Source organism: Chiroxiphia lanceolata, chromosome 26 (assembly GCF_009829145.1).
Source record: "Chiroxiphia lanceolata isolate bChiLan1 chromosome 26, bChiLan1.pri, whole genome shotgun sequence".
Classification (NCBI taxonomy): Eukaryota; Metazoa; Chordata; class Aves; order Passeriformes; family Pipridae; genus Chiroxiphia; species Chiroxiphia lanceolata.
Window position 1 is genome coordinate 1,652,092 of NC_045662.1, and position 25,861 is coordinate 1,677,952.

Consider the following 25,861-nt stretch of genomic DNA (forward strand, 5'->3'; position numbering starts at 1 on the left):
TGGCCCCTCTGTCCCCAGAGGAGCAGAGTGTTGTGTGCCATCAGGGGTGGCCTCACATCCCTGTGTCTGCCCAGCTCTGGCACATGATGGTGGCTGCAGAGCAGGGCAGACTCACCTCTCCTTCATCCCTTCCCAGGTATCGTCCTCTCCGACATCATTGAGAAGTACTTCGTGTCACCCACTCTCTTCAGGGTCATCAGGCTGGCCAGGATTGGCCGTGTCCTCCGGCTGATCCGAGGGGCAAAAGGCATCCGGACTCTCCTCTTTGCTCTGATGATGTCCCTGCCTGCCCTGTTCAACATCGGCCTCCTGCTTTTCCTCGTCATGTTCATCTACTCCATCTTCGGGATGTCCAACTTTGCCTACGTGAAGAAGGAGTCGGGGATTGATGACATCTTCAACTTCGAAACCTTCGGGAACAGCATCATCTGCCTCTTCCAGATCACCACGTCAGCAGGGTGGGACGGGCTCCTCAACCCAATCCTGAACAGCGGCCCCCCAGACTGCGACCCCGAGCTGGAAAACCCTGGAAGTTCGGTGAAAGGGAACTGTGGGAACCCCTCCATCGGCATCTTCTTCTTCTGCAGCTACATCATCATCTCCTTCCTCATCGTGGTGAACATGTACATCGCCATCATCCTGGAGAACTTCAACGTGGCCACGGAGGAGAGCAGCGAGCCCCTCTGCGAGGACGACTTTGAGATGTTTTATGAAACCTGGGAGAAGTTCGACCCGGATGCCACCCAATTCATCGCCTACAGCACCTTGTCTGACTTTGTGGACACCTTACAGGAGCCACTGAAGATTCCCAAGCCAAACAAGATCAAACTAATCACCATGGATCTCCCAATGGTTGCTGGGGACAAAATCCACTGCCTGGACATCCTCTTTGCCCTGACTAAGGAGGTGCTGGGAGACTCAGGAGAGATGGATGCCTTGAAGGCCAGCATGGAGGAGAAGTTCATGGCTGCAAACCCCTCGAAGGTTTCCTATGAGCCCATCACCACCACTCTGAAAAGGAAACACGAGGAAGTGTGTGCCACCAAAATCCAGAGGGCCTTCCGGAGGTACCTCCTGAGGCGCTCGGTGAAACAGGCGTCCTACATGTACAGGCAGAGCAAGGACGAGGACGCCCTGGGCGAGGATGCGCCCGAGAAGGAGGGTCTGATTGCCACCAAAATGCAGGAGATCTATGGGAACAGTGGGACAGAGGTGGAGACAACCCCTGCCATTGGCCTCGAGCCCATTCCCAGCTCAGAGACGCGAGATGCTCCTGAGGAAGCAAAAGCTTGGGGGAAGGAGCGCGTGGTGAAGGAGTCGCTGGTGTAACAGAAGGAGCTTCCACCTCTGGCCCAGCCTGAAGAGGCTTCATTTGTATCTCCTGCCCAAGAGCTCTTCCATGCACAGATCACTAGATCTTATATATTGAGCTAATTTCAGATGTTTCAAGCAGCCACCTTTCGAAGCAGGATCTCCTCCCGGGTTTTCCAGCTCACTGCACTTGCAAAGAGTTTAATTATTTTTCTTATGAGAATTGAATGTGAAAGCTGTTGTTGGTGAAAGAGAAACATGTTAGTTTTGAAATGATCTCATCACGGTAACGATGTTTTTCAGACATTAACAAAAGAGTATGTACATTTAAGGTAATTATTTATTAACGTTATTTCACAATTAAGAGATTTTCTTGTATATTATTCTTCCAGAGTGCAGCCAAGCAACCAGTGAAAGATGAGCCAAGTGAAATAACATTAAGAATAATTACAGAAAACAAAAGGTTTTGTGAACAAAAATCTCCAAAGTCTTAAAGTAGCACCTTTCTTTTGAACCTTTGAATAAGCTTGATGATTATTTTTTTGTTACCTACAGAGAAAGTGCAATTATGTCTTAAAAATTGGTTTGCATAGCCAAAACAAAGCATCTGCAGAAATGTTCTCAGGGTTAAATATCAGGTTTTTGAGGTCTCTGAATATGCGTTGAAACCATAAATCATTCAGGGCTCTATGATACGAATGTAAACACTATTCATAGTCATGTTTTTTCTCTGTTTTCCTGTTTCATCCAGATTTTGTGACAGGAAAGCAATGGGCAAAGGCAGGGTTTGGAAAACCTCCTCCAAGAATCCCCAGTCTCTGTGACAAAACCTTCTAGGGTTTTTTCTACCCCCGTTGCAAGAGGAAATGTCCTGTTGGAGTGCTCTTGATTGGCGTTCCCAATGTCCTCTTCGTTAGTGTTAATTAAGGAGATGGACCCCCAGGGATCGGAGCAGGTGTTTGGATGATCCTTTCCATGAGCTGCTTCAATGGGGTCCCTTAAATCCCACACAAGCCCCGGGGGGTTCAATGCAATGAATGCTCCTACCAGGGTGTGAATCCCAAAATCCTCAAGCAGAGATTCCTTCCCTTGGCTGGGACTCCAGAGAGGATCCTGTGGCACGTGCTGGGTTCTCTGTAGAGCTGGATGGGGCCATTCAGGTCCTTACCAGGAAATCTCTGGGTAGAGGAGTGTTTTCCTGTGGGAAAAAGAGGTTTGTTGCTCTTTAAACAGGTGGTCAAAAAGAAAGAAAACCAAGCAAAATGGCACTGGCACAGGTTGCCCAGAGGAGCTGTGGATGCCCCATCCCTGGAAATGTTCAGTTCCAGGTTGGATGGAACTTGGAGCAACCTGGTCTAGTGGGAGGTGTCCTTGCCCATGGCAGGAGGCTGGAACTTTAGATTAAAGATGAGCTTTAAGGTCCTTCCAACCCAAACCGTTCCATGATTCTACAAAAAACACACAAAAGGCCCCGAGTTCACCTCTGACCACCTTCTGCCTTCAAAAGGGGAAAAAAAAAGCCTCATGAGATCAAAAACAACCACGAACCAAAACCTCTTCCACTTAAAACAAGGGCTGTTTCTTGAAACCAAAGGGTCTGTCTTTTTTGTATGATTCTAATTAATTTCTTTTCTCGGGCTGATTTGGGCACTGAGCCGTTCCGGATGCCCCACGTTCAGGCTGGCCAGGAGCGGTGCTGAGCTTGCTTCTACCCACGTGTCATCCCATAGCCTTGTGCTTTCTTTTCTGTGTTGTTGCTCCCTGGAACAGGAGCCTGAGCTGGTGTCAGCAGCGTTTCTGTGGGAAGCATCCCTGGCACGGCGGTTCCCAGCCCGGGTTGTGGTTCACAATCGATGCTGCTTGTACGTACGTGTCGTCAGTGATGGGAAAAGTGCCACAGAGCAGGATTTGTGTGAGCTAAAGCTGTTTTACTTTGTACATTTCTTAAAATAAACAACTGTAAATGATCTGTTATTACGATACCAAGTGCATTGGGGTGTGTTAGAGGGGGGAAATGTTTTCCCTGAGCTGGGAGGGGTGAACAGCCCCTCCCTTTGCTCCAAGGCTTGGCCTTGGACCTGCCATCCTCAGTAGAGCCTGGTGGTCTGATCCTGCACTAGAGACCCCCAGGCACGTCCAACCCAGCCCCCAGAGCTTCTGCTCTGCTGACAAATCCATCCCCTGGAGCCCTCAGTGCTCACAGCGATGAACCCAACTCTGGGAGCTACAGGAGGTGCTGCTGCAGGTTCCAAGGAGAGGGGTGGGCTTGGAGGAGATGCAGACCCCCTGAGCTGCCCCATGGCAGGCTCTGTGGGGCCAACCCCCCCCCAGCAGCCATGTGGGAGCAGGTCAGCATCACGGGGAGAAGGCAGTGGTGGGCGAAGGAGGTTCCTGCATCAGTGTGTGGCTGGAGGAGGAGACACCTCTGGGACTCGGTGACATCCCCGAGGGACACGGCATGGCTGTGTTTTTGCTCTTGCTGGAACAGCTCGTCCCAGGGCTGGTGTAATTCAAGTTGGGAGCAGCGTGGTACCAACGCAGCCAGGGGGCTGGAGCAGGGAGGTGGCACAGCCCTGGAAAGGACAGTGGTGAAACCCAAACCCTGATGAATAGGGACGGGCTGGTGAAGGTGCAGCTGCCCGGCAGTGGCTCTGGACTGTGAGTTATGGAGTCAGGGTGGTCCAGAAGAGGAGGCATGGGGACACAGGACCCTCTGCATCCCTTGTCACATGTTACTGCAAACACAGGGGACTTCCAGGGGAGACCAAGCCCCTCCAGCCCAGGTCTGTGCCTGTTCCAGGATGCCAAGGAGCCCCCAGGCAGTGCAGTGGGTGATTTGGCCATTGTCACTGCAAACCCTCTTTAGCTTGTGCTCTGCTCCTGGTTTTACCTTGCCGGGCTTTCCCAGGTGCTTCCAGCATCCCACCTCCCATCTCCAGCCCCAGAGCCTGCTAAAACCCCCTCCAGTGCCCACCAAGCACGTGGGCATCCCATTGCCTTTGCCTTGCTGGGATGTCACGGCCAGACTCTGCTCTTCCAGCAGGACCCAGGGGGTGATGGCAGCAGGGACTGAGCGACACAGCCCCTTCTCCTGCAGTGCCAGGAGAAGGCACCCCTCCCATCATCCCTCTTTCCCTCACGGAGCCAGTATTTCTCTGGAAAACTTTATTTCTCTTCTTTTCTGTCCCTTTGCACACAAGGTGAGGCTCGAGCTGGTTCCCAGCATCCGCCGGATGCTCGGGACTGGCAAAAAAAACCACCAAACTTGCAGAAGATGAAGGTTTGGGGAGGCCCCAGGCAGTGGCACCCAGACTCTGGGGACCAACACGACTGGCAAAAGACCCAAAGGTGTTTTTCACTTGAAGTCACAGCTCAGTGCTCACCTGCAGCCACTAAAGTGCTGCAGCTCAGGGGGCACAGCACGGAGGGAAATCACGTCGTGCATCAAAATTCACCTTGGGGTGCCTCACTGTGCTTCCCCAGGGTCGGTCTGTCTCCAAAGGATTCATGGAGAAGGGTCTTGGTCATGGAAAATGGGGTGTGAAGCACCCACAACACTCAGGCATGGCTGGTGGCCAGGGAGGTGAGACCTTATTTTGGCCATCTCTTCCCCCCTTCTCTTCTCCCTGGAAGTGTTTAAAAAACCTGTGGATGTGGCACTTGAGGGCATGATTTAGTTGTGAACATGGGTCGACAGCTAGACTTGAAGATCTTTTCCAACCTTAACACTTCCATGATTTTATGACTCTGGATTCCACTTTTCCCTGGAAGGGCAGCTGCAGGGACTCTCTGCAGGGGTGCAGCGATGGCAGTACATCCATAAGTACATCCATAATTAACTCCATAAACATCCTCTGTTCCTACCCCTGCTCCAACTCTTGGCAACTGGGCCAACATCAACCCCTGCCCACCACTTGAAGGGCCAAACACCCTGGAGGGGATCTTTGGAGCTTGGGGGAAACCCTGGAGGTCACCTCCATCCTCTATCCCCCAGGGACATGGCCGGGAAGAAGTCACATCCTGCTCCCTGGACTCATCCCCTGTGCTCATCCCAGGTTTGGCATCACAAAGGGCTTTGCAGCCAGGGCTCCTCTCCAGCTCTGCTGCAGATCCACAACAGTCCTGGTCACCTCCATCAAATATCAGCACCACGATGGGCACAGCCTGGGGACATGGGGCTGGACAGTGCCCGGGGACACGAGAATGGGCAGTGCCCAGGGACACGGGGCTGGACAGTGCCCAGGGCAAAGGCACCTGCTGGCCCAGCGTCTGCACTGCATTCAAAACCAGCCCCGAGGGGAAAGTCCCCAGCAGGAGGATTTACATGAGCAGGAAAGGGGCCGTCTCGCGCAGCAGCAGCTTTGCCATTTTTAGGTCCCGGGGCCGGGCCGGCGGGAGCAGCCGCTGCGTTTTGCAGAAGCAAAGGCTGGATGTGTCTCCCTGCCCCGTGGGGTGAAACATGGCTGATCTGTGCATGAGGCTCTGGGTGCTCCAGGTGAACCTCTGGCTGCTGGCTCTGGTCACAGGTAGGCATCAAAGGGGGTTTGCACTTCAGAGCGAGGAACCGTGTGCCCAGGGGATGCACTGGTATGAACTCTGTGCCCAGGGGATGCACTGGCATGAACCATGTGCCCAGGGGATGCACTGGCATGAACTCTGTGCCCAGGGGATGCACTGGCACGTGTCCCCTGCTTGGGGGCTTCACCCTGCCTTTCCCTGAGTTAGTTTTAAGCTTTGCTCTGGCCTCTCTCAGTCCTGCTCTGGGCTGGAAGCCTCCCAGGTGCAGCAGAGCCTGGGGGGGGACACACAGTGCTCAGGACTTAACGCCCGCCTCAGGTTTTAGGTTTTGCTTCCCACTGGGGTGTGGAGACAGGGCACGTTTTTGGCTGGTCAGCTGGCTCTGGCAGGAGCCCAGTGCCAAGCGGGTTCAGGGCCTGCCTGGCTGTGGTTGCAGCTGTCAGGAAAGAAGGGTTGTTGTGGTCTTTTTAACTATTTTTTGCTCTCAAAGACCTGAAGATGGGGCAGGCACATCACTGAGGCCATGGCCAAGCCACAGCCCTTTGCTCTGTGGGGTTCAGTGCCTGGGAGTAGAGGAGAAATAGGAGGAAAACGGCTTTTGGGGGAGATTTGTGGGCCCTGTGTGAACATCCCTGTGCTGTTCCCTTTGGCATCCCCATGGAGAAGCAGCAGCTAAACCCAGGACATGACTCCTGTCCCCTTCCATCGCCCCTTGCCTGCTGCAGGGACACCCACGAGAACCTGCAGCAGATCCCACACAGATTCCTTGGCAGGGGAAACTTGAGCCCATGGGAGGAAGGGCATTTAAAGTGTTTCTGTGTTGGCCACACAAGTCCAGTAGGGATTTGAGGTCGCAGGGTTTCAACGTGGTTCTCATGGTGACTTCAGGGGAGGAAAGGGGAAGCTCAGCCCACCTGTGGCTGCAACAGAACTCCTGCTTTGGAAGGGTGTGAGGACTTTCAGGGTGAGGAGCCAGCCTGGTCTTCATTTAGAAACACCAACAGAACACGGAGAACAAAGCCCTGTGTCTCGCTGACTGGTGGCACCATAGGTGACAGGGACACGTACCCAGCACACAGCCTGGTCAAGGCACATCTCCCCATCCTGGAAAAAATGAAATGGGGCTGGAAGGGAGAGTTCACCTGCAGAGATGTCAGTGCTGGAGGTGAACAGGGCAGCATAGACCTGGAAGGGGCTGTGGGGCAGGGAGAGGGGCCCAGGGCCAAGCCAGGATGTGCCTGGGGCAGGAGGTCTGCAACAAGGTGGCATAAGTTGAGGTGAAGCTCGGGCTGGGGAATTGAACCTCTCTTCTTCTTCTTTGTATTCTTCTTCTTCTTCTTCTGGGGGGGTGGTTTGCAGCTGCCCCAGTGTGCTGGGAGGTGGTGCAGCCCCCACCTCCATGCCAGCTCCTCCACAGTGAGATTTGGCAAATCTTCACCAGAAGCAGAGTGGGCACTGAAGCGGGGCAGTAAACAGGGCTGGTGCTTCCTGCGCAGCTGCAGCAAGAGGAACTGAGGCACAGGGGCACTGGAGCTGTGGGCAGAGGCACCCATGGGGGCTGGGGGGGTCCCCACCTCACGCCGCTTCCTGCGCTGCATCGCAGACCCCACAGCTCCAGCCACAGCCCTGGTCCCGAGGGGCCGTGTGGTCACAGGGTCTGAGAACCCCCCCAAGCATCACAGGGCTCCGAATCCAGGGAAGTCCCAGCAGGGGAAGTGTTTCTGTTTGATTCAGAGTGTAAATAGAGAGGGATGAGTGTCTGGACCCTTCCAGAGAGGCATCAGCCTCGGGATCATTAATAGTGAAGGCGATTTTCACTGGGGTGTCAACCCAAAAACAACCTGCAGAAGATTCAGGAGATAGGATGGAAACAGAAGGGTTTGTACCCAAATCTGCACTGCCCCATGTCCCCTGAGCAGGGCTCTGTTGATGCTCCCCAGCACTCCACTCCATATGGAGTGGGTACGAAGGACCCATGGCTCATGCCATTCCATGGGGGACACCCTCCGTGAGCTCCTGGCCATTATCTCAGGGCTCTTCTTCTGTCTTGCAGGTGGGATCTCAGCAGACAAGAACAACACCAGCAACAGCACAGGTACGGCTCAGACCCACTGGGCTCCTCCCCTGTGTGTCCCCAGGGTCCCTCCCACCTCCACTGGCCACGGTCCTGCAGGCTGTGACCTCCTCCATGGCACATCCCCAGCCCCGCACCTTCCTCTCCCTCCACAAAGCCAGATCTGTTTTGTCTTTCCTAAGCACCCACACGTTTTCCCTCTGCATTTGCAGAGAATGTTGCATGAATAAGCCTTTCCTTGGCGCCAGGCACTGGGCTCATGCCACAGTACTTGTGCCATTCCCCCCCATAGGGCTCTAAGCATGAAGTTTGCAACTCAAAGGAGCCCTCAAACTCACCACTCTGGGACCAAAACATGGCAAAAAAAAAAAAAAAAAAAAAAAAAAAAAACAAAATAAAGCAAAACGCAAAAAATGTGGAAGTCTGAGAGAAGTCAGATGGGGAGATGGGGTTGTCCCAGCAATGCTCTGTGGTGCCAGCACTGGCTGTAATCTGGGAGCTGGGATTAACAGGATGTACACAGAGAGTGGTGGGAGCAGCACCGAAGTATTGGAGTGAAGCCATTCCCACAGAAAATGGAGTTTCCATTAAAAGTGTGTTTCCACCAAAAGGCTCCAATTTCAGAGAATCACAGAATATCTTGAGCTGGGAGATGATCCTGGGTCCACAAGGATCAAGTCCAACTCCTGACCCTGCACACGACACCCCAAATCCCACCATGAGCCTGGGAGCATTGCCCAAGCAATCCTTGAGCTCTGGCAGGTTTGGGGCCATGACCACTATCCCAGACAGAGATAATTCAAAACCAAAGCTGAATGCTCAAGAGCAGTATAATCCATGAAAGTGGGGAGCTCCTGATGTGGGAGATACTGGGGGCTCTCGTGGGTGCCAGACCTGTGACTGCCCCTGTCCCTGCAGGCAGTGTGTGCCCCTCCGTGCACCAGCACCCACGGTACGTGGCGGTCAAGAAGAACATGCCCATCTACTTCATCTGCTACTCCGACAACCCCGAAATAATGCAGTGGTACAAGACAGCAGAGGACAGTGAGAACATCTGTGGGCTGGATGATAACACCTCCCAGTACACCATCAACAGGACAGACACCTCCATCAACCTCACCATCCTCAGTGTCACCTTTGAGGACAGTGCAATCTACGTGTGTGACAGAAAGAACGTCCTGGAGAAGAAGGACCTGCATGCGTGTGGGACAAAGCTCCGAGTCTTGGGTGAGTGGGAGCTTCCAGGGAATGTTCCTTCTCCTCCTCCTCTCACCCTTCCACCTCCATGTGAACCCCACATCAGGCTCCTACACACCCACCTCTGCCTGTGCTGGTGGGACCCCTCAGATACAACCGTGGGTTGTTGCTCCATGGCACCACGTGGTTCCTCATTGCCAGCCAAACAGCAGGACAACCCTCCCTGGTTTGCCCTGGCATGCCCATCCTGCAAAAATACACCCCAGGGACCACGTTTCTCTAATAAATCAGATTTATCCTGCTCCTGGCCAGTGGTGGGTTCTGCCCAAATTGTCTCATCCCAGAGATGGTCCCTGATGCCAATCCTGGGGGCAGTTTACAGTGCTCTGGTCTCTCCCAGTTTGGAGGACATGTCATCCTGGTCCCTCCACCCACCCTTGCTGACACACCAACCTGTGGCCATGGCGAGCTCATCCCCAGTCCCTGGGAGTCTGGCACAGAGGTGAGACTTGGGCTCTCCCCATGATATTGCTCCCAGGTCACAGCAGCCTCAAGCAGATCCAGAACAGGAACACTCTGAAAGATGCCATCATCATCATCCAGTCCATCCTGCTTGTCATCTTCATCAGCATCCCCATACTCCTCTTGCTGGACAAAGTAAGTGACAGTGTCTCCAGCAGTGGAGATGTCCCCAGCTGTGCCACTGTGGTGCTCACAGCAGTGTCCATTCTGGGCAGGACAGTGAGGGGGATGGGGATGGACCAGCACCAATTTTGGGGCTAAAGTGGGAAAACAGGCATCTAAAATGCTGTGTGGGACTATGTGGATTTGCCTGTGGAAGTGGTGGGACCTGGCCTGGGGGACCAAGGCTGGGGACAGGGGATCCTGGTGGGTGCTGACACCAACCTGTGACTCTCCTCTCCACAGGGTGAAGGCAAGAAAGGCCCAGAGGAGGACCACACCTATGAGGTAATTAACTACAGAAGGACCTTTCTAATATCAACCTGGGCCTTGAAACAGGGAGTTGTGCCTTTGCTGGGTGTCTGCTGGGTGTCACCAGCCCCTGTAGCCTTCTTCCTTGGGAACCTTCCTCCCAAGTTCACATCAGCCATAAAGAGCCGCTCGTAGAACCAAGCCAAGCTCAGAGCACAGCCAGCCATGTCTCCATCTTCTCCCTGCCAGAAGCTGCTCCAGTCTTGGGGAGAACAGCCTGGAGATGGATCCCCACTTGGAGGTCCTAAGGGGGGGATGTGCTGTGGATGGAACCATGGTCCTCCTGCCACGTCTCAACCTCCTTCTTATCTGTGCAGGGGCTGGAGGTGGAGCAGATGGCCACCTACGAGGACATCACTCCTTTCCGGGACGTGAAGGCCAAGTGGACAGTTGGGGAGCACCCGGGTGAAGAGTGAGGGCTCCTGCACCCACGGCCAGGCCGGCACCAACACCCTGCCAGGACCTGTGGGGGCGGATCCCCCAGACCACAGCTCTGCCGGGCACCTGGATCCCGGGCTGCAGTCCTGGGATTGCAAACCACCTCCAGCAGCCCTGCACGGGGCTGGGATCCTGCTGCCCTCGGGCGCTCGCTTTGCTGTGCACAGGAGGCTGCCCTGCCCCGGCTGTCGCTGTCCCCGCCCCACTGATGAACCCCTAAACTAGAAATGAACCCCTGTGTAGAAATCAGGAGCTATCTGTGATCCCCCCAGCAGCAAAATGGCCCCACAACCCGGGCAGCCCCACCACACCTGGGCAGCCCCACACCACAGGCAGCCCCACAGCCCAGACCTGAGTTCCTGCATGGTTAATGCAATGGAAGTACTGGGGGAAAGTGGATGTCCTCCAGTCCCACCATCCCCGGGAAGGAGAGGACCAGGCATGACCCATCTCCAGCTGCAAGGACCCTCCTGGGCTGTGAGCCCCTGCTGCAGCCCTGGCAGAGGAGCTGAGGTGTGCAGCACCGTGTGAGTGTTATGAGAAGTGACTTTTGGGCCACTCTTAACTGTCTGTCAAGTCGTGGATGTGTCCACAGGCCAAGCTGGCAGATATCTGAGATGGAGGAGCCTCCAAAAGCACCTCTTTCTCCCCAAAGACTACAAGGGAAGTTGGGGAGACAGGTCTCAGCCAAAGGCTTGCTCCTCCCCAGGCAAGAGCTGGCCCATGTCACAAGGACAACCCCATGGTGAGGGACACATGTGGCCTCAGAACCTACAGGAAAGCTGTAAATTGTGGGACACAAACCTCCAACTGCATTTTGAAGCCCTAATAAAGGTAATGGATAAACCTCATCCTGCTCCATCCTGCTGTGCATGGTCTAAGGTTGTCCCATAAGCCTGGTGCCAGTGCCCTGGGATGCCCTGGGAACAAGGAGCAGTTTTTCATGGGTCCAGCTTAGCTAGAAACCAAACTTCACCCCTTCAAACGTCACCCTGAGGGTGGGCAGGGATGGAAAGGAGCATCTCCAGGATCCAAAGCATGAGAACAGGGCCCAGAGCCAGGAGCTCCACTCGTGGCTGCCTCTGGTCTTGCAGGAGAGACTAAAAACCATCTGGAGAGGAGCAGAGCGGTGCTAATTGGGTTTGTTAATAAAACTATCTTGGCACAGCAGCAGTAGCTGCAGGGGGGGTGGGCTCAGGGCCAGCTGGGCACCTAAACCAAGGCTGGGGAGCCAGAGGGGTTGGCTGGAGGAGACAGCACAAGGGGGTGACAAGAATGTTGTGGCTTAAACTGCTGTCACCCTCGGAGAGCCCAGGGCCCCCATGCCCCTATGGCTCACAACTTTTGGGCCTCCAAGAAGCAGCTGGAACTGCTCCACACCCCAAAACAGCCAGAGGAAGGTAAAATTATGAGCAAACAGGGCTTTTCAGAAGGAACGGGATGGTTCTTGTTTACCAACAAACCACCTCCATGGAAAACTGGAATTCTGTTTAAATAGCACAAAACCAGCATTTTGAAACTGATTTTTACTAGTTGAATAAAACTACCCTGAACTAGTTCCACCACATGTATATAAAAGTTGCTTAAACATATTTTACTTATTAAATTGGTTTTTTAAAGAAAGGAGCATTCACAGTGAGAGAAAAGAACTGGCTGTTCCTGGTTTCCATGTTTACCAAGATTTTAGGAGTAGCAGAGCTCATCCCTCCATCCCCTGCTTTCATTTTCCAAATGGAAGAGGAAGGCATATTTTCTGGCCTTCCCAGCTCCCAAGGGGTTCCTCAGCTCTATGTATGCAACTAATTCAACTGGTTGAGCTGAGTAATACAAAAAATAAGGAGAATCTGCTGTTTGCAGCTGGCAAGGAACCACAAGTGTCAAAAGCAGTTTCAGTGACACCAGTTCTGCTCTGCTGCTCCAGAGGCTTTGGCTTCCTTTAAAATGTCAGAAGTAAACCAATATTTCTGTGGTGTTACTGGTTTATTTTAGATGCTTAGACTAGATTCTAGGGAGCCTAGAGATGTGGTTTGGCTTCATTCTGTATTGAGATAGGTCTGTGTTTAAAATGCATTTAATGTAAATAAATACATGTCAGTATATACAATCCAGTCTCTGTGTTTTGTCCTGATTTCTATCATAGAATCCCTGAATCATTTAGGTTGGAAAAGCCCTTTGAGATCATGGAGTCCAACAATTCCCCCAGCATTGCCAAGGCTACCACTGACCCATGTCCTGAACTGCCACATCCACAGGGCTTTTAAATCCCTCCAGGGATGGGGACTCCACCACTGCCCTGGGCAGCTGTGCCAGGGCCAGACAAATATTCTGGGGAAGAAATTTTCCCTAATAACAAATCTAGACCTCCCCTGGCACAGCTTGAGGCCATTTCCTCTCGTTCTTGTGAGAAGAGACTGACCCCCCACCTGCCTATAACCTCCCTCTAGGTGACTGTAGAGAGCAGAAATCCCTGTTTCCCTGCCACCAGTGGGATCCTCAGGCAAACAGACAGGGTTGCAATCCCGGACCTTTTCAGCCTCACCTTTTCAGATGGATTCAGGGAAACTGAGCAGCTCCAGCTGCAGCAAATAAATCCGAAATGGAATTTATTTTCAGAGCAGTGAGCTGGCAGAGGTAATCACCCATCTCCTAAAAGCTCTGCAGAGCCTGGGCTTTGGGCTGGCAGCAGCTCCTGGGTCAGGATTCACTTGGCTGTGCTCACCCATCGGGGTGGGAAGGTCCTCCCCACACAGCCACCCAGGCTGGAGGTCACCAGAATCCAGGGAGCAAGGAAAGCTGTTTTCACTTGTTTAGATGCTCAGGGTAAGGTGGGTGGACACGGGACCAACCCCCAACCCGAAGAGAACTGAGGGACATTTTTTTTTCTCCTCTTTCAAAAAACAAAAGGAACTCGGAAATCACAGGGGGACACGGGATGCTTTAGGGTTGCAAATGCAGGCGTTCGGAAGCTGGAAAAAGGGCCGAGCTGAGGTCTGAGAGCCGCTTATGCAACCGCAGTCGTGCCCTGGGCGCGCCTGCCCAGCCCAGCGCTGCAGTCACGCGCTGCCTTCGCCGGCGCTTCTGCCTCATTGACTGCCCAGACACGGCTGGGGACAAACCCAGCCTCGGGGGAGCCGCACAGCCCGGCCCGGCCCCGCCGAGCTCGGCTGCGGCACAGACACCGCGGGTTCAGCACCGTGCTCCCGCTGCCAGAGCACAGAGTAACGAGGTGGTACCTTCAGTCCTGTGGGCTCAGTTTTGGGTACCACGATATAAAAAAAAAATATTGAGCAATTAAAGAGCATCAAAGGAGGCCACGAGGGTGGGGAAGGGGATGGAGGGGAAGCCTTATGAGGAGTCTGAGGTCACTCGGTTTGTTCAGCTTGGAGGAGACTGAGGTCAGACCTCGTTGTGTCTTTAACATCCTCGTGAGGGGCAGCAGAGGGGCAGCTCCGATCTCTGCTCTCTGTGACCAGCAACAGGACTCGAGGAAGTGGCTGAACCTGAGTTGGGGGAGGTTTAGGTTGGATATTGGGAAAAAGTTTTTCACCCAGAAGGTGTTTGAGCACTGGAACAGGCCCCCCAGGGAAGTGGTCACAGCACCAAACCTATCTGAGTTCAAGGAGCATTTGGACAACGCTCTCAGGGACAGGGTGGGATTGTTGGGGTGTCCAGTGCAGGGTCAGGAGTTGGACTCAATGATCCTGATGGGTCCCTTCCAGCTCAGCATATTCTATGATTCACAGGCAGCAGTGCCCGGGCTGGGCTGGGGAGCTGCTGCTCTGCTCATCTCTGACAAATATTGACATATTTAAACACGATCTGGAGTAGAAAAACACAAAAACACACCCAGATGTTGCTGGCTATTGGGTGACAGGACACCTGATACTGCAGGACCCACTGTTCCCTCTTCTCTAGGGACTGACATTTACCCTGTGACACCACCACGTCTCCAGCAGCAACAGCCGGGGGCTTCTCGGAACACACCCAATGATTATTAACGAGCTCTCCACCCTCTGCTCCAGCTGCCCTGGGGGTGATGCTGCTACTTTGAAACCAGAGCCACACTGGGGAGCACAGCAAACCCAGGGCCTGGGGGGAGCTAAATCACCACCCAACCAGGCACAGTCCCTGAACACCAGAAAAAGGGCCAAAAAAGGGCAGCTTGGGGCAATCAGTGCTCTGTGGGGAGCACTGGAGTTGCCAATCCCAGGTTCTGTCTTGCTTTTCTCAAAAGCAGGGATAGTGTTCTGTGTCCTCTCCTCTTCAAGGCCAAGTTGCACAGGGTTTGGAGCAACCTGGTCTAGTAGGTGTCCCTTCCCATAGCAGGGGGTGGATCTGGATGGTCTTTAAGGTCGCTTCCAACTCAAACCATTCTGTGATTCCATCAGTCCCTTCCCCATCTCCTCCACTTCCTTTCCAAACCCACCCTCTCCTTAATCCAGAGGTATTTCTCAGGCAAGAGCAGGAAGATGCTCATAACCAGATCTTCCCACAGCCTTATCCAGCTGAGGATGAGAGAAACCCCCCAGAGCTCTGGCATCTGGATTTGCAGTGGGCTGGCTGGGATCCAAACGAGCACCTGGACAGGACAGCTTCATGTCCCACCTTTGGCAAACCAGCTCAGCAAAATTATTTGCTGAACTTTCAGCTTTTTGGTAGAAAGCAATAACTTGGTAGAAGTAGGACTCGTGACAATATCCATCTAGGTGTATCCTTGCTAAAATAATATAGAGGAAAACATCACAGAAGGGTTGGAAAAGTCTTCTAAGACCATCCAGTCCAACTGTCCCCCCAGCACTGCCAAGGCCACCACTAACCCACGTCCTCAAGTGCCACAACCACACATCTTTTAAATCCCTCCAGGGATGGAGACTCCACCACTGCCCTGGGCAGCTGTGCCAGGCCTGGACAACCTTTCCATAGAGAAATTTTCCCTAATATCCAAACTAAACCTCCCCTGGTGCAACTTGCCAGTTGCTTTAGGCCAAAGTGTCCCCAGCTGGCCAGTCAGCCCTGCGGACTGTGGGCCAAGGCTGCAGAGCCCTGCAGGAACATCGAGTGGACACCACAAATTCCACCATGTAAAAGCACTGATCTGATCTGGGATGGGTCTTGCAGTGATCAGGAAACTTCTAATTGCAATAAACAGCAGAATATGGTGAAATCATGGAACACTGATTTAATCCCCAGGCAAACAACCTCCCCAGCCCTCACTCGTGTGTGTAACGTGTGTGATGAGGTGACACCTCCCTGAGCACTTGTGCATTTATTCAATGGGAAGATATGGAGCTGTTGTTGTGATCATGGACACACAGATCCATTTTAAACAGACCCCCTGCTATATAAGGGGGTGCCTCCACAGTTTCCTTTACCAGATGAAAGGAGGAAACATTCAGTGTCAAGGAACACCTGAGCAACTCACCAGGCAGAAATGGCTCCAGGTACATTTTATTTCAGTTTTAAGGGACTGGCAGTGCTGCTGCATGTGTAGGGTGATGGGAGATGACAATGGGGTGGGTTCTGTGGTGAGCTATACCCTCCTTGCTATCCCTAAATTAAAATATGGAAATTTATAAATCCATGAAATTTTCCCCTGCAGTGTGACTTTAATCCATGAATTAATCTTCAGCCTAAACGGGGCAAGGAGAGGGTGGAGAACATGAAGAACAAGGTCAAGTCACAGTTATAATAGTTATTATTACCATAAATGTTGGCATGAATATTAAAACTCATATTCCAAGCTTAGGACAGGGATCAGGATTATGTCTAATTCTCATGTCCAAGTCCCACAGGGTCCAGGTCATTCCTCCTCCAACAGATATTTGTCTGAGATGAACTTTGTGGTCTTTGTAAGCACAGATGGACACTTGTGTGAAACGTCATGGGTTGGAAAGCTTTAGGCTTGACAAATGTCACCAAATCCTACAGGTCTGTCCCAGAGAGCAAAAGCAGCTGGTCACAGAACAGGGAATGTCACCAGCTCTCATCCCAGTGAGTGCAGAAGGTGACACCTCATCAAACCACAGCTAAAGTGAGATGCTCCCAGGCCCTCACCTGGTCTCACCATCCCCTGCCTTTCCACAGGCCAAGCCTATGGAAAAACACGAGTGTGTCAGGGAAAACTGTAGGGACACACCTCAGTTTTCATGGAGCAGCCATGACTCCAGGCAGAAATATGCTGCTGAAAACACTGAGAGCAGTACAAGCCCTGAGGGCAGGTCTAGTGAAAGGGTTTCACTTGGGCTGGTCCTGGGCAGGGCCAGAGGTTGGACTCAATGATCCTTGTGCATCCCTTCCAACTCGGGATGTTCTGTGATTCCCTTGATTCTGGGGAGGGCTGAGCTCACCCACAGCATCCAACAAGGACCAAGGCAGGTGAGGGCTCAGCCAGCATGGACAGAAGAGGCTGGGAGTGAATTCCCAGATGCCACCCCCTCCTCAGCACAGTCCCCTGCTAACAGCCTCCTCTCTGCTTTGCTGCAGGGTCCTGGTTTTCTCCTCTGGCCATTGCCCTGATCACTCTGGGACTGCAGTGGCCACAGCAAGTTGCCACCTTCCCGGCCATGCCCCTTTCCAGCCTGTTTGCCAATGCTGTGCTGAGGGCTCAGCACCTTCACCTCCTGGCTGCAGAGACCTACAAGCAGTTTGTAAGTGATGTGGCCTCAGGGCACCTTCTCCTGTTACTCAGGATTGTAGGACTTCCTAGAGACAGAGACTTTTCTGCTGTTGGTGTCTTTGTCAGCTCTCAGTGAGGAGAAAGAGTCCACAATTTGTGGAGAGACACCAGAACAGGTTATAAGTAGTCAGAATCTTTTTCTGTCCAGCATTAAATTCTGAAAATGGTATTTGCTTCATATCTAGATGTGTATGTCTGTAATTTCAGCTGTGGACTGTAAACCTTTTGTCAGGATCAGCCTATTGACTCAGTCATGGCCAAGCAGGTTGAAATGAAGAGATGAGTTTGAATGCCTCAAACTTCTGTGTACTTTCATTCTAAGAATTTTCCAGGGCTCTCAGAGGCACTTACACAATCAGTGTTTCCAGCTCCACATTTTGGCACTTGTCAAGTCTGAACATCTCCCATTCTGTCCTCTGTTAGTATCTTGCACTAATTAGCTGTACAATGCTTAAGTTTTACTATTTAATATTGAAGGGAGACTGCTGTGCCATCCTCGTGCTCTCTCCCATCAGCCTGGAGACTCTCTCCTCCTCTCAGCTCCCTGTCCCATCTCTGACTCCCTCCTCAGGACATTTCTGCCCATGTCAAGACCCACTGCACAGGATAAGCTGGGAGGTGGCACTGATATTTTGCAAGATTTCCCTGTGTCCATCACCTTTGGCCCTGGGAGAGCCTGAGTGCTTAAAACCACCCAGTGGCTGCTGCTGCCAGGCACTGGCCTGAGATGTCCCTTTGGCAAGAGCTTTCCTTGGGGATCATCTGCTCCCTGGGAGTACCAGGTGTGTTCTGAGTTCACCTCAGCACCTTTCCTTCATGAGAGGAAGATCTTTAGGGCCAGTAACTATTGTGCCAACACACAAGCTCCTGTTTCCCACCCTGTCCAGAGGTACCTCGTGTTTCACGTTTATTCTTTCCAATGAGTAACCATGCAGGACAGCTTGGGAAATGTCTGTGGTCTCCTCCAGCACACAGGTGACAGATCTGAGTGTATCTGGGATGTCTCTGCAGGAACGCAGCTATATTCCAGAGGACCAAAGACACACCAACAAAAATTCCCAGGTGCCATATTGCTACTCAGAGACCATCCCTGCTCCCACGGGGAAGGACGACGCCCAGCAGAAATCGGTAAGTTCTCTCCCCCAGGGCAAGCACAGACCTGTCTGAAGAGTCCTCGTGGCAGGAACAGAGGGTTTCCATCTGTGAGGACTTTGGTGCTTCCTCCCTCTTCTCCCTTTTTCACTATTTAAACCCTGCATGAAGAAAGGAGGACTCTTCTGGGTTACATTATAAACCATATTCTCACCTCAAGCATTGTCTGCACAGCACCTGGGTCTGGGTGGTGCTTCTCAGGCTGAAAACTTGTCTGCTGAGGCTGCAGGAGCAGTGACACATCTCTGGGTCACTCCAGGCTGTCCCAGAGGGAGCAGGACACTCTACCAAACACCCCACACACAGCTTTCACCCTTTGTTGTCCTAATTTCAGGACATGGAGCTGCTTCGTTTTTCCCTGGTTCTCATCCAGTCCTGGCTGACCCCGGTGCAGTATCTAAGCAAGGTGTTCACAAACAACCTGGTTCTTGGCACCTCAGACAGAGTGTATGAAAAACTAAAGGACCTGGAAGAAGGGATCCAAGCTCTAATGAGGGTAAGTCACAGCACATGGCATGACTGTAGAGTAAGAGAATTCCTGGGCACGGGGCACTTGGCTCTCAAGGACAGCACAACAAAGTTCATTGTCAAGGTTCACTCTACCCCTTACCAAATGGTTAAAGCACACTGAGGAAAAGCAGACAAAAATCCAAAATCAATCAATCCAAATCAAAACAAACCCAAAACTATCTATGTGGAGGACTGGGGGGGGAGGAAAAAGGGTAGGACAGGGTAAGGATAAAAAGGAATACGGTTTAAAGGCACAAGAGCACTTAACAGCATTTAACTTAAACCATAACTGAAGTTAAACAATTTAGCAAAGGGTTCATACAAGATTTACTACACCACAACAGTAACTCACAGTACTAACTCACAAATCTAAAGTACATCAGAATCCAGGAAAGCAGCATTACCATCTTCTATGGCATATGCACACAGACATAAAGAGTCTGGACAAGGTACCTGTGGACGATTCCCCTGGGATTCAGGGAAATCCTCCCTTGGGATACCTTTAGACCTTCTCAGCAGGCGAAGGGCTGAGCCTTGAGGAGTGGGGGGATCAGCCCCGTGGATTGGGATCTTCCAAGTGCAGCAAAACGGAAAATTGAGGGCTCTGAGAGGCCCCAGCACAGGGAGGTCACTGGTCACAGGAGAGCTCAAAGGGTCTCACTCAGCACTGCTGGTTATAGGACCCGCACAGAGGAGGCTTTAGCCACAGGAATTGTCCATCCTGGCCACAATTCAAGTCAGCGACTTTCTTTGAAAGTTTGAGAACAAAAATATGATTCCACTTGGGTTGTTATTCAGGGGAAAAAATAAGTTTCCAAGACTTTGTTAAAAAAAGCAGGAGCTCGGCAGACAGCACCAGCTCCTGCGAGCACAGAGTGTTTCTGATAAGGTCAAGAGGAGCTCGGCCCAGGTCACAGAATCACAGAATCACAGAATCACAGAATATGCTGAGCCCACAGGGACCCACAGGGATCATCGAGCCCAACTCCTGGCCCTGCACAGGACCATCCCCAAGAGTCACACCCTGTGCCTGAGAGTATCGCCCAAACTCTCGAGCTCTGTCAGGCTTGGGTCTGTGACCACTTCTCAGGTCCATCAAGGCTCAATGAGCATTTCTCAGACCGTAAAGCGGCCTGGGGAAGCACTGCCACAGGGGAAAACCCCCCCTGACCTCTCCCAAAGCTCAGCCTGGGGATGCTCATGCCCAGCCCTGCCACCTCTCCATCCTCCCCCAGGAGCTGGACGACCGGAGCCCGCGGGGGCCTCAGATCCTCAAACCCACCTACGAGAAGTTCGACGTCCACCCGCGTGGCGAGGACGCGCTGCTCAAGAACTACGGCCTCCTGTCCTGCTTCAAGAAGGACCTGCACAAGGTGGAGACCTACCTGAAGGTGATGAAGTGCCGGCGCTACGGAGAGGGGAACTGCATCGTCTGACCCCCGGGATGGATCCCCCTCCTGCTCCAGGCCCTCTGCCACAGCTGCCCTGCTCCCAGGAGAGAAAATCGGAGAATAAACCTGCTACTGCCAACAGGCCTCTGCTTTTTTGGGGGGACAGGCTCTTGTGGGAGAGGGAAGAATGAGCTGCCACCGGGACAGGGTGGATTTGGAGCAGGACAGGGGGGATTTGGGGCTGGTGGGGGGGGAGGATTTGGGGTGGGGTGGGCAGACTTGAGGCTGACAGGGTGGATTTGGGGGTGGGCTTGGGGGTAGATTTGGGGCTAGCGGGTGGGTTTGGCTTTGAGGGGTAGAGGTGGGGCTGAGGGAGGTGAATTTGAGGCTGGGGTGGATTTGGGAGTAGATTTGGGGCTGGGCAGTTGATTTGAGGCTGGGGGAGTGGATTTGGGGGTTGCTTTGGGGCTGGCAGTGGATTTGAGGTTGGAAGGTGAGGTTTTGAGGCTGGGTGGAGGATTTGGGGCTGGAGGTGGATGTGGGGCTGAGGAGGGTGGATTTGAGTGCTGGGTGGTGAGAATTTTGGGGCTGGGAGTGGATTTGGGGGTAAATTTGGAGCTGAGGAAGTGAATTTGGGGATGAGGGTGTGGCTGGAGTGGTGGATTTGGGGCTGTGGGATGGACTTGAGGCTAGAGAGTAAGGATTGGGGGCTGAAGAGCAGATTTGGAGCTGGAGGGGGATTTGGGTCTGAGGAGGGTGGACTTGGGGCTGGGGGGACTGGATTTGGGGATGGGGAGATGAATTTGAGGCTGGGGTAGATTTGGGGCTGGGAGACAGATTTAGGGCTAAGGGGAGTGAATTTGGAGCTAGGAGTGGATTTGGGAGTAGATTTTGGTCTAGGCAGCAGATTTGAGAGTGGAGGCTGAGGATTTGGGGCTGAGGATGGATTTAGGGCTAGAGGGTGGATCTGAGTCTGAGAAGAGTGGATTTGGGGCTACGTGGTGACAGTTTTGGGGCTGAGGGTGGATTTGGGGGTAAATTTGCGGCTGAAGAAGTGGATTCAGGGCTGGGGGTTGGTTTGGTGGTAGATTTGGCACAAGGGTGCATTTGGGGCTGAGAGGGTGGGTTTGGAGGGTAGATTTGGGACTGAGGGGGTGAATTTGGGGCTGGGGGTGGATTTGGGGGTAAATTTGGGGCTGAGGAAGTGGATTCAGGGCTGGAGGGGGTGGATTTGGGGTGGGAGGTGGATTTGAATAGTAGATTTGGCGCAGGGGCAGATTTGAGGATGTGAGGGTGGACTTGGAGGGCAGGTTTGGGTCTGAGGGGGGTGGATTTTTGTCTGGGTGGTGGATTCAGGGCTGAGGGAGTGGATTAGGATCTGAGGAGGGTGGATTTGGGAGCAGATTTGGGTGGACTTGGGGCTGGGGGAACTGGATTTGGGGCTGAGTGGGATGGATTTGTGGCTGATGGGGTGAATTTAGGGCTGGGGTGGATGTGGGGGTAAATTTGGGTCCAAGGAAGGTGGATTTGGGAGATTTGGGGCTTAGAGGGTGAATTTGGGACTGGGGTAGATTTGGGGCGTAGATTTGGGTCTGAGGGGGGTGGACTTTTGTCTGGGTGGTGGATTCAGGGCCGAGGGAGTGAATTTGGGCCTGAGGAGGGTGAATTTCAGGCTGGGGTGGGTTGGGGGGTAGATTTGGGTCTGAGAAGGGTGGATTTGGGAGTAGATTTGGGGCTGGGGGGACTGGATTCGGGGCTGAGGGGGATGGATTTGTGGCTGGGGGGTGGATTTGAGGCACTTTCCCCTCACGTTCCAGGCCGAGGCAGGAGCGGGATGGCCGGGCCAGGGCCGGGCCGGGCCGTGGCAGCTCCATCCCTGCCGTGACCGAGGGGCTGGAGCTGTGGGGAGCGGGGCCTGGGACCTGCCCGGGGCCACAGGAACAGGGCCCGGGACCCCTCTGGATCCCCCAGGATCCCCCCAGGGCTGGGGAGGAAGGCCCAGGGCACCCCCAGGGCTGAGTTATCTCTCCTCCCCCTCAAGGCAAGGCCTCAGCCCTCCCCATCTGTACTGAAGGCTTTACTAATGTGCTGCTACCACACTAATAATTTATTTTTAAATCCTTCCCTTTTTTTCCTCCTATTTTTTTTTTTTTGTTTTTAATAATTTTTCAGTTCCCTTGTCTCCACCACAGGGATGTTGGCCCAGCCCAGGGGGAATTCCAGCCCCAATTCCCTGGCCAGAGCCCAGCACAAGGTGGAAGAGCTGGAACCAAACCCCATTAATCTGCCTGCAAAACGCTGTGCCAATATTTCACTGAACAGTAAATCCACACAAAGCATGGCAGGAGGCAGGTGGGGGCGAAGATGAGTAAGAAAATTGGGATTCTCTTAGTCAGGATCCAACCTGGAAAAGTGAAGGCTCCAGGGTGACCTAATTGTGGCCTGAAGGGGGTCTACAAGAAACAGGGAGAGAGACTATTTACTCCTTGATGCTGCAGTTGCCTTGACTTAAATCCTGAGAAGAAATTACATCTTGGAATTGTACAGTAAAACTACTTTTGGGGGGTATCTTTGTGCAGAAATGCACATATATATTTTAGATGGGATGGAAAAACATGCATTTAGGGTACAGGATTGTTACAGGGCAACCTGACAAGTCTGACACATGACAGCATCCAGGGCTGCTCTTTATGGAATCTGTGGGAGGGAAAATCCTGGTAAAGCCACAGTAGGTTAAATCAAATGATTTTTTAATAAGTTCTTAAATAAATCAAACTTTGCATCTAAAAACGCACTTTGCAAGCTTCCTTTTACCCAGAGGGAATGCCTGGTAAAAGCTTTGGAGAATCCCTGCACGTGATTGTGGGATCTGAACAAAAATACCTCAATACCATGGTAAAACTGCTCATGGTGCTTGGGGGGGTGAGTTCTGTGGGCCAGCCCCAGCACGAGCCAGCCCTGAGCAGGGGCTTTTCATCTCACTCCATCTAGAAACACCATGGCTTATCTGGGGAGGCTTTTTGTCCAGGTTACCCGGCTTACCTGAGCAGGTACAGGCATTTTTCAGCACAACCCTCATGGCAACGACAGCAAGGGAAGCCCTGGCTTGTGAGGGTCATGATTTGGGTCCTGCTCCTCTGCTATTAGAGTAGCTGAAATGAGGGCACAGAGAGGTGTCCCCAAATCCCCTCAGTTGTTGTAGGTCATTGCCAGCACTCAGCTCCATCGCTGCTTGCACTCGTAGTGTCATTTATTGTGACCCTGATTTGCTTCCATTTTTCCCACAAAAAGGGACTTTTTGCAATTTCTTGTCTGCACATTGGCTTGAAAGGAGCCAAGTCCAGGGTGGTCTTGGCCTCTCTGGAGCTGCTCCTGTGGTGAGCCAGCCCCGGGGCTGCCTCTGGCACTGGAACAGGCCCCAAGGCTGCCAGAGCTCAAGAAGTGTTTGCACAACACTCTCAGACACATGGTGGGATTGTTGGGGTGACTCTTGCAGGGACAGGAGCTGCACTCGATGATCCTTGGGGGTCCCTTCGAGCTCAGGTATTCCATGGTTCATTCCTCCTGCAGTTTTCCTGGAGCAGTGTCTGACCAGCCTCGTGACACTTTGTTCCACCTGGTGACACTGAGTCACCTGGTGTCCACGGGCAGAACTGGCTCCCTCCCTTACTGAAGAGTAGCAGCAAAACTGGAGTATTTTGGAGTGTGACATAACCAATATCCATCAGAATTTTTTTTATAAGTCCAGGAGACGAAATGTCTCCAGGTTTGTTCTCTCTTCACATTCTCCTCTGTACAGCCCCTGCTATCCAGCCTCTTTTAAACCCATGGAGAGCTGACCTAACTAATCTTGACCGTAAGAGAAGCAAGCAGCAGAGTCAAACAGAAACTTCTGTTCTCCCAGCAGTCATCCCTCATCTCCCTGCCCTCTCACTCCCCTTCTGTGGAGGTATTCCCTCCCTGTGGGAGGGAATTCAGCACTCACTCTCCACAAAGCACCAGCCAGACTGATGGAAAGGGAATTTGGAAGAACTTGCTGGGTGTCAGTCAACCTTTCCAAAGCAGAAATGTTCCTGAGTGGTGAATTTCAGGGAGACTGCCCCTTGTACGTGGTAAAAATACGTTTCCAGGTGCAGAGGGATGAAGATAAAATTTGTTTTAGGGAGGGAAATTTGCCCTTGATTTCTCTTTGCAGGTCAATGAATTGTCTTTGGAGCAGTTGGAGCTCAAAGAAAAAGTTTTGTCTCATCTCAGTTTTGATGATGCCACTGAATTAGAGCAGCTCTGTCTTCACATCGTTTCCAGAAGTTTTGCAGTGTTTCATTAGGGATGAAATTTGAACTCCATGAGATGCCACGTGCGTCATAAACAACATTTGCTTTTCTTCCAGATATGTAACAGTGAAAGAAATGGGCAATAAACCTAATGTTGCTAAAATTAAGACCCCAAATATATGCTGGCTTTGGAGAAAAATTGTTTTCCTGTCAACTTATTGAGGTCATCTATATCTGGAACCAGTGGAGCTGTATGAGTATTTAGACAGAATAGCAGGTGTGTGTAGCAATCCCAGAACAACAAAAGGAACAAGCCTTCCCTGCAGGAACCCACATAAGGCTCAGAGTCGCTCGAATCCATGGGAAAAAGCTGGAGGTGGAAGGCATCTCACCAGCAGGAGTAGCTGTGGGACTGACAGTCTTTTGCACAGGCACAGGAAAAGTATTTCTCTAAGTGAAAACTGTTTTAAAGAAATAAGCCTAAGTCTTGTAGCAATGTGTTGAGACCTTTGTGCCAAGTGAGCCAGAGGTGTTGAACTATAAGTAATTGGAGCATTATCATTATGTAAAACAAAGAATCTTTTTCATTTCAAACATGCTTTTCATTAAATTAAATAAAATTCTGTAGTGTGGAGGCAGGACAAGCAATGGGAAGGGGCACCAAGCTCACCAAATCATGAGGTTGAGGGGTTGGGGGGTGTGTATTTGATAACAAATCCCTTGGAACTGGTGCTTCCTCCTTATCTTTGTGCTGTCCAAAACCTGAGTTGTCAGAGTGGGGTTTAACCCACCAGCTCCATCCCAGGGCTTCAGTGCTTGCCCGTTCAAACCGCAGTCCCACTGCTGGCACTGGACACCCGAGCACAGCCTCCCTCCCACACACACACGGAAACAGCCACACACACACACAGGCGCTTCCCCCGTCTCACAGGACACTCTGGCTGCAGAAAACGGGATTTATTGGGAGAGCATTCCCAAAAGGGAAAGACAAAACAGCTGGACAAAAAGGGCTGCGGGGAGGGGACTCTGCCACACGTGCTGACCCCCTGGACATTGCAGCCCTGGCAAGGCTGCGCGCTCCGGAGCCTGCGCGGCGGCAGCGGCTGCTCAGGACACCTGGGGCTGCCTGGATCACCTCTTCCTATTCCCTAAGGAGGAGCTTTGGAGGGTCCAGGGCATCCCACCCCCTGTTCCCAGGTCCCCAGGGAGAACTATGGGGGTCCTAACCCATCCCACCTCCCTCTTCCCACCCCCCTGTTCCCAGATCCCCAGGGAGAAGCTTGGAGGGTCCCAGGGCATCCCACCTCCCTCTTCCCACCCCCCTGTT

At 52.5% G+C, this 25,861-nt stretch overlaps 3 protein-coding genes across 4 annotated transcripts in view; all 3 read left to right on the top strand.

Annotated features, from left to right (window-relative positions):
• The window catches only part of SCN4A (sodium voltage-gated channel alpha subunit 4), a 45,655-nt gene extending 43,107 nt beyond the window's left edge, over positions 1-2,548 (top strand). For both annotated transcript variants that reach the window (XM_032711464.1, XM_032711463.1), the window contains exon 26: positions 137-2,548. In XM_032711464.1, coding sequence (XP_032567355.1) covers positions 137-1,329 — 1,193 coding nt within the window. In that variant the 3' untranslated portion in view covers positions 1,330-2,548. The remainder of the gene's footprint in view (positions 1-136) is intronic.
• Positions 2,549-5,749: 3,201 nt separating this feature from the next.
• CD79B (CD79b molecule) lies at positions 5,750-10,509 on the top strand. The gene is made up of 6 exons (XM_032711486.1): positions 5,750-5,837; positions 7,883-7,924; positions 8,822-9,130; positions 9,639-9,757; positions 10,028-10,069; positions 10,411-10,509. Exons 1-6 carry the CDS (start codon positions 5,771-5,773, stop codon positions 10,507-10,509), a joined length of 678 nt encoding a protein of 225 aa, XP_032567377.1. The 5' UTR covers positions 5,750-5,770.
• Positions 10,510-15,902: 5,393 nt separating this feature from the next.
• Positions 15,903-20,356, top strand: GH1 (growth hormone 1). Its single transcript, XM_032711495.1, has 5 exons — positions 15,903-15,972; positions 17,015-17,178; positions 18,219-18,335; positions 18,694-18,855; positions 20,105-20,356. Exons 1-5 carry the CDS (start codon positions 15,963-15,965, stop codon positions 20,303-20,305), a joined length of 654 nt encoding a protein of 217 aa, XP_032567386.1. The 5' UTR covers positions 15,903-15,962; the 3' UTR covers positions 20,306-20,356.
• Positions 20,357-25,861: the final 5,505 nt, after the last annotated feature.